Source organism: Chrysochloris asiatica, unplaced genomic scaffold (assembly GCF_000296735.1).
Source record: "Chrysochloris asiatica unplaced genomic scaffold, ChrAsi1.0 scaffold00424, whole genome shotgun sequence".
NCBI lineage: Eukaryota > Metazoa > Chordata > Mammalia > Afrosoricida > Chrysochloridae > Chrysochloris > Chrysochloris asiatica.
Genome location: NW_006408942.1, coordinates 237,822 through 244,147, shown reverse-complemented (window position 1 = coordinate 244,147; position 6,326 = coordinate 237,822). Strand labels below are relative to the sequence as shown.

The window sequence follows — 6,326 nt, the reverse complement described above, 5'->3', positions numbered from 1 at the left end:
GTGTGTGTGTGTGTGTGTGTCTGTGGGGGGGGGAGGAGGACAGACGCAGGGAAGACGTGGTGCAGCGTGTGTGTATGTGTGTATATATGTGGGCAGGTGGGTGAGAGGACGGACAGACGCAGTGAGGTGGAGGTGCGGCACAGGGGGCATGCTGGGACAAGGGGAGACTCCAGGGTGTGCAGGCAGCAGATGGGTGGTGGGAGCAGCGGTGGCAGTTGGAGGGAAGATGATTGTGGGAACCCCCCCAAGGACAGTGGGGACAGGAGGAGACAGCAGCTGTGGGGCAGAGGAGCAGAGGTAGCACAGACAGGACAGTGTGCGTCCGGAGTCAGGTTGACTCGTCAGGGAGGTTAGAACCCAGAGCGCGGGCCGTCGTCTTCTGTCAGCATTGGAGTGGCCTCTTAGCCTGACCACGGCACTGTGCCATGCTCTCCCTGCCGCTCCTTCGACTTCTGTCCACTCTCTCTGAAGTTTAACCACACTTCTTGAACCACCTCGTCCACTGCCGGTGAGTCGATCCCGACTCAGTCAGTGAGCCTCTCCAGGGTTTCTGACCCTGAGATTAGCAGTAGAAGGAAGCTTTCTCCGCTGGGTCCCCAGGGCACCTCAGCCCCCAGCCCCCGGCCCTCCCAGTGACAGGAGAGGCCACGTGGAGGCCTTACTTGTCATTCTTGATGTGCTCGTAGAGGCGCTTGAACTGGCGGACCTGGAAGGACAGGATGCCCATGAGCACAGCGACCATCAGCAGGAACGGGTAGATGCGCCGCCGCACCAGGTTTTCCAGCTCCTCAGTGACACCTGCCGATACAAGGGGGCGCTCAGCACCTGTGCAGGCTAAAGCTCGGCGCAGACTCCCTCCAGCGGAATGTTCCCAAGGCCCACAGGCAAGCAAGACAACAGCTGTGCTTACGAAACTATGCCTGAAACGTCCACAATACGCCAGTATTTCCCACTTTCCTGTTTTGTGACTGAATTTGTGACTTTTTGCTCCTGGGGTGGCTGTATTTCAAGAAAGCAGCACATTCATGTCCTCAGACCATGTAGCAGTGCGTTCTGGTGTCCCACTTAGGGAGATTTTCATTCTTCTCCACAACAGTTAGACTCTGGACAAAGCCCGCCTCACTCTGAGTCTGCCTCCGCGTCTCTGCCAGGGGCTGAGCAGGCAGCCTGGAAGCGGTGCAGAGCCACACGAGGGGCCGCAGTGGTCAGTTACTAGCCAGTGGCGGGGTGGTGCGTGTGCGTCAGAGCTGAACTATGACTTCAGAGGGGTTTCATTTCCTGCGGTTTTCACTGTGGGAGCGAACATGCCCAGAGCAAATCCGTTTGTTTCCTAACAGCTGCAATTCCCCAGTGTAGCTGCACTCTTCCCACTTCCACGCTGGGTTCCCAGTGTCCATTGGTCCTTCCCTGCTGCTCCTCCCTAACTCCTGATCTTTGTTTTGAGGCAAAAGCTACCCTTTGGTCTCATGCTGACTGTTCTGAGGAGAGCCTTTCTCCAGGTGGTACCGTTTACTTGATGGAGCTGCCGTTGTCTGGCGAGAAGGCAGACTCTGAGGCCCCATAGCTTCAATGGCTGAGTCAAGGTAGTACGTCCCTAGGCCTTCAGCAGCTCCTCTCAGTGACCCTGAACCTCTAAACTTCTGGGTAGCCACTGAGTGTGTTAACGGTTTGTGCCGCCCAGTGCCTCCTAAAACATCCAATGCAGTGTACAAACAACTCAAAATCCCCCTTCCGCTTCCTTTCCACGCCTGAGACTGTCCCAGCAGAGACCCGGATGGAAACTTCCCATCTTGCAAACATGAACAGGTTAGGATCTCTGCAGCACCAGTAACAACACAGTTAACTTCATGAGTACACACACAGGTAACGACATGCTATACGTGTACATATATAGATAGGCATGGCGGGAGGTACATTTACACACATGACCTCTTTACAGGGTTCAAGAGCAAAGGTGTCAGCTTGAGGACTAAGGTGCACCTGACCCAAGCCGTGGTCTTTCCAATAGCCTCACAAACACGTGGAACTTGGACACAATGAACAGGGAAGACCGTAGAAGAATTGATGCATTTGAGTTAATGGTGCTGGAGAATATTGAAAGTGTGAAGGGCTGCCAGAGGAATAAACAAAGTGCTCTGGATAGAACTATCAGGTGGGACCAGTCCCCGAAGAAGAACATCATGGTTGCTAAACTGGTGGGTCAGCAAAAAAGATGAAGACCCCCCACCAATGGCAGTAATGATGGGCTCAAACAATTGTGAGGATGCTGCATGACTGGGGAATGTTTCAGTCAGTTGTGCACACAGTTGCTGAGAGTCAGAACCATCTCGACGGCACATTTGGAAACGCTGAGTATATACTCATCTATAACACAGAGCCCATCGGAGCACACGTACAGAAACTACTACAACACCGAAACTGAGCCACTGGGCTTGAAGGCTTAGGACCATAGTCTCAGAGCACATCTAAGCCGACTAGGAAAGAGTTCCTAAGGAGAATGCTCTACACACCCTAGTCTGGTGAGTAGCAGCTGGGGTCTTAAAAGCCCTTGAGTGGTCTCTTTCTACTGGAGTGGAGGAGGTTGAAGAACACAGAAGACTCAGGGAAAATTAGTCCAAAGGACTGCTGGCCCACCTGAAATACAGCCTCTGGCCTGAGGCCAGAACTAGATGGTCCCTGGCTACCACTGACCACGCTGACCAGGACAATAGAAGGTCCGAGTTAGAATGGGTCAAAATGTAGAACAAAACTCAAATCTATAAAAAATAGACCAGACGTACTGGTCTAAAAGGAGGACTGACACCCTGAGACACTTTCAAACTTCACACTGAAAAGACACTCATGGTGACCACCTGCCAGTCAAGTAGCAGTTGTTGTTGGGAAGAGCCGTCAAGCCGGTTCCAGCTGATAGCTCCCGTGTTGGGTGTCTGAGGAGCGGCTGGTAGACGGGCTGCACCCCTGAAGAGTGCGCTCATGAGAACAATCACCGGCAGGAGCCCAGAGGAGCGGCCTCTGCTACAAATCAGAGATGAGGAGGCCGGGAGGCACTGGGGGAGCGCTGACACATGGCGGGGGCTGCGACAAGCCGGGTGCGAGTCACTGTCTGGAAAAGTCAACTTGCTCCGAAACTCAAGGCAAGGTTTTAAAAACAACCAAAACCAGTGTGGGTTTGAAAATCCAAGTAAATTCTTGTGACCACGAATAATTCATGAGACCAACAGAACTGTGGTTTTAGTATGACTGTCCTGCTATTACCAAGGGAGCACGATGGTACTATAGGGTAAGCACTGGACTGCCAATCACGAGGTTGGTGGTTCGAGCCCACCAACTGCTTCACATAGGAAACATGTGGCATTCTGCTTCTGTGAAAATTTACAGCCTTGGGAACTACACGGGGTCGCTCTGAGTGGGAACCAACTGAACGTTCAGGATTTAGTAACAACAACTATAAGCAAATGTAAAACAAGAAGTTGGCTTCAAAAGTTCATGGACAAATCCAGTCCATTTCCCATGAACTTTGTGAAGTCCCTGCCTTAGGCCTTTAGTGCTGCCCCAATAGAAATACCACACGTGGACGGCTCTGCCAACCACAGATGTGTTATCCCACAGCCCAGGAGGCCTGAAGTCCAAACTGAGCACCGGCTCCAGGGCAGGCCCTCCTCGTCTTCCCCCAGCGCTCCCCGGAGATGACCGTACATCTTAGCCCCCATCCTGCCCTAGATCCAGGAGTTCCCTGGTGCAGGTCCAAGGACGCACTCTACTCCCAGCTCCTGCATGCTGACTGATGTAGTTGGTACCTCTGTCTCAGCTTACTTCTCTCTCCTTTTATCCCATGCGAGATGAAGGTGTTGCATGCTACACCCGTGGGAATCTCCACACACCAGATCAGGGTCGTGGTGGGATTGTTGTTAAGTGCCATGGAATTGGTTCCAATTCATCACAACTCTGCAAAGGGCTCCTGAGACTTAATTTTTACAGGAGCAGAAAGTCTCATCTTTCTCCTGTGGAGTGGCTGGATGGGCTTGAACTGCTGACCTTGGGGTTTGCAGTCCAGTGCTGGTCGATTAAGAGTGAATGTCCTAGTGTGGTGCTGTAGGATAAGCACTGGATTGGTGGTTCAAATCTACCAGGTGTGTACTGCTCTTCATCTGTCAGTTTGTCACACAGTGGTTGTCTGCATGTTGCTGTGACGTTAAACACCAGTAGGGTCACCCATGGTGGACAGGTTTCAGCGGAGTTTCCAGACTATGACAGACTAGGAAGAAGAAAAGGCAGACTACCTCTGAATGTTTAGCCACTGGAAACATTATGAACATCAGTGGAACATTGTCAGCTACAGCGCCAGAAGATGGCCCCTCAGGTTGGAAGGCACTCAGAATATGATTGGGGAAGAGCTGGACTATTCGAAGTATGAATCTAGGAAACTTGAAAGTTGTCAGAAATGAAATAGAATGCATAAAGATCAATATCGTAGGCATTAGTGACCTGAAATGGACTGGTATTGGCCATTTTGAGTCTGACAATCATATGGTCTACTATGCCAGGAATGAAATTACATTCATTATCAAAAAGAACATATCAAGATCAGTCATGAAGTACAACGCTGTTTGTAATGGGATAATATCCACACACCTACAGGGAAGCCCAGTTAATACCACTATTACTCAAATTTATGTGCCAACCACTAAAGCCAGTGAGGATGAAACTGAAGAATTCTACCAACATCTTCAGTCTGAAACTGATCAAACATGCAATCAAGATGTACTGATGATTACTGGTGATGGAATGCAAAGGTCCGAAACAAAGAGGAAGGGTCAGTGGTTGGAGACCATGGCCTTGAAGATAGACGCTGGAGATCACATGAGAGAATTTGCAAGACCAATGGCTTCTTCATTGCAAATACCCTTTTTGAACAACATAAAACATGGATCTTACCAGATGGAATACACAGGAATCAAACTGACAACATCTATGTGAAGAGACTGTGCAAAAGCTCCATGTCATCGGCCAAAACAAAGCCAGGAAAGACTGTGGAACAGACCTCAACTGCTCATATGCAAGTTCAGGCTAAAGCTAAAGAAAATGAAAACAAGTCCACAAGAGACAAAACCTTGACCTTGAATTTAGAGACCATCTCAATTCCCCCACCTGAATTTAGAGACCAACTCCCCCACCTGAATTTAGAGACCATCTCAAGAACATATTTAATACATTAGACACTAATGGACTGAAGACCAGAAGAATTGTGGGATTGTATCGAGTACATCATACAGGAAGAAAACTACAGGTCATTAACAATAGAGGAAAGAAAAAACAAACACCCCACAAAAGGACTGTTAGAAGAGACTCCAAAGGGCAATTCAAGAAGACAAAGTATTTTAATGAAATGTGAAAAGACCTGGAGTTAGAAAATCAAAAGGGAAGAAGAACACGCTCAGCCTTTCTCAAACTGGGGTGGGGGGTGGGGGGAGGAGGAAATCAAGCATCAGTTTGCACTACGGAAGGATTCTATGGTCAAAACAAGATGGAGGGAATGGAAGGAATACCCAGAGTCATTGTGTTGAAAAGAAATTGTTGATGTTCAGCTATTTCAAGAGGTAACATACCACCAAGAACCAGTGGTACTGAAGGAAGAAGTCCAAGGTGCACCGAAGCCACTGGCGACAGCCAAGCCTCCAGGAACTGACGGAATGCAAATTGAAATCTTTCAACAAACTGATGCAGTACTAAAGTGCTCACTCATCTCTGCCAACAAATTTGGAAGATAGCTACCTGGCCAATCAACTGGACAGGGATCCATATTTGTATCCATTCCAAGGAGAGGTGACCCAATGGAATGTGAAAATCATCATTAATATCCCATAGAAGTATAATTTTGTTAATGATAATTCAAAAATGGCTGCAATAGTACATGGACAGGGAACTGCCAAAAACTCAATCCAGAGTCACACGACATGGAACTCGAGATGTCATTGCTGATGTCCGATGGATCTTGAATGAAGATAGAGAATGACGAAAAGCTGTTTACTTGTGCTTGACTGACGATGTAAAGGCTCTTAACTATGCGGATCCTGACAAGCTATGGACAGCATTGTGAAGACTGGGTATTCCAGAATATTCGATTGTACTCATGAGGAATCTGTACATAGACCAAGAGGCAGTCGTTCGAACAGAACAAAGGGATACTGAGTGGTTTAAAATCAGGAAATGAGTGTAACAGGGTGTACCTTACTTATCCTTTCATCAAATTTATTCAATCTGGACACTGAGCAAATAATCCTAGAAGCTAGAGCATCTTATCAAGGACCAGAGGAAGACTCATTAAC

At 48.7% G+C, this 6,326-nt stretch overlaps 1 protein-coding gene across 1 annotated transcript in view; it reads right to left on the bottom strand.

Moving 5' to 3' along the window:
- Window positions 1-6,326, bottom strand: part of MARCH6 (membrane-associated ring finger (C3HC4) 6, E3 ubiquitin protein ligase) — an 87,004-nt gene that overhangs the window by 970 nt on the left and 79,708 nt on the right. Inside the window, exon 27 of the mRNA XM_006876899.1 lies at window positions 663-798. Coding sequence (XP_006876961.1) covers window positions 663-798 — 136 coding nt within the window. The remainder of the gene's footprint in view (window positions 1-662; window positions 799-6,326) is intronic.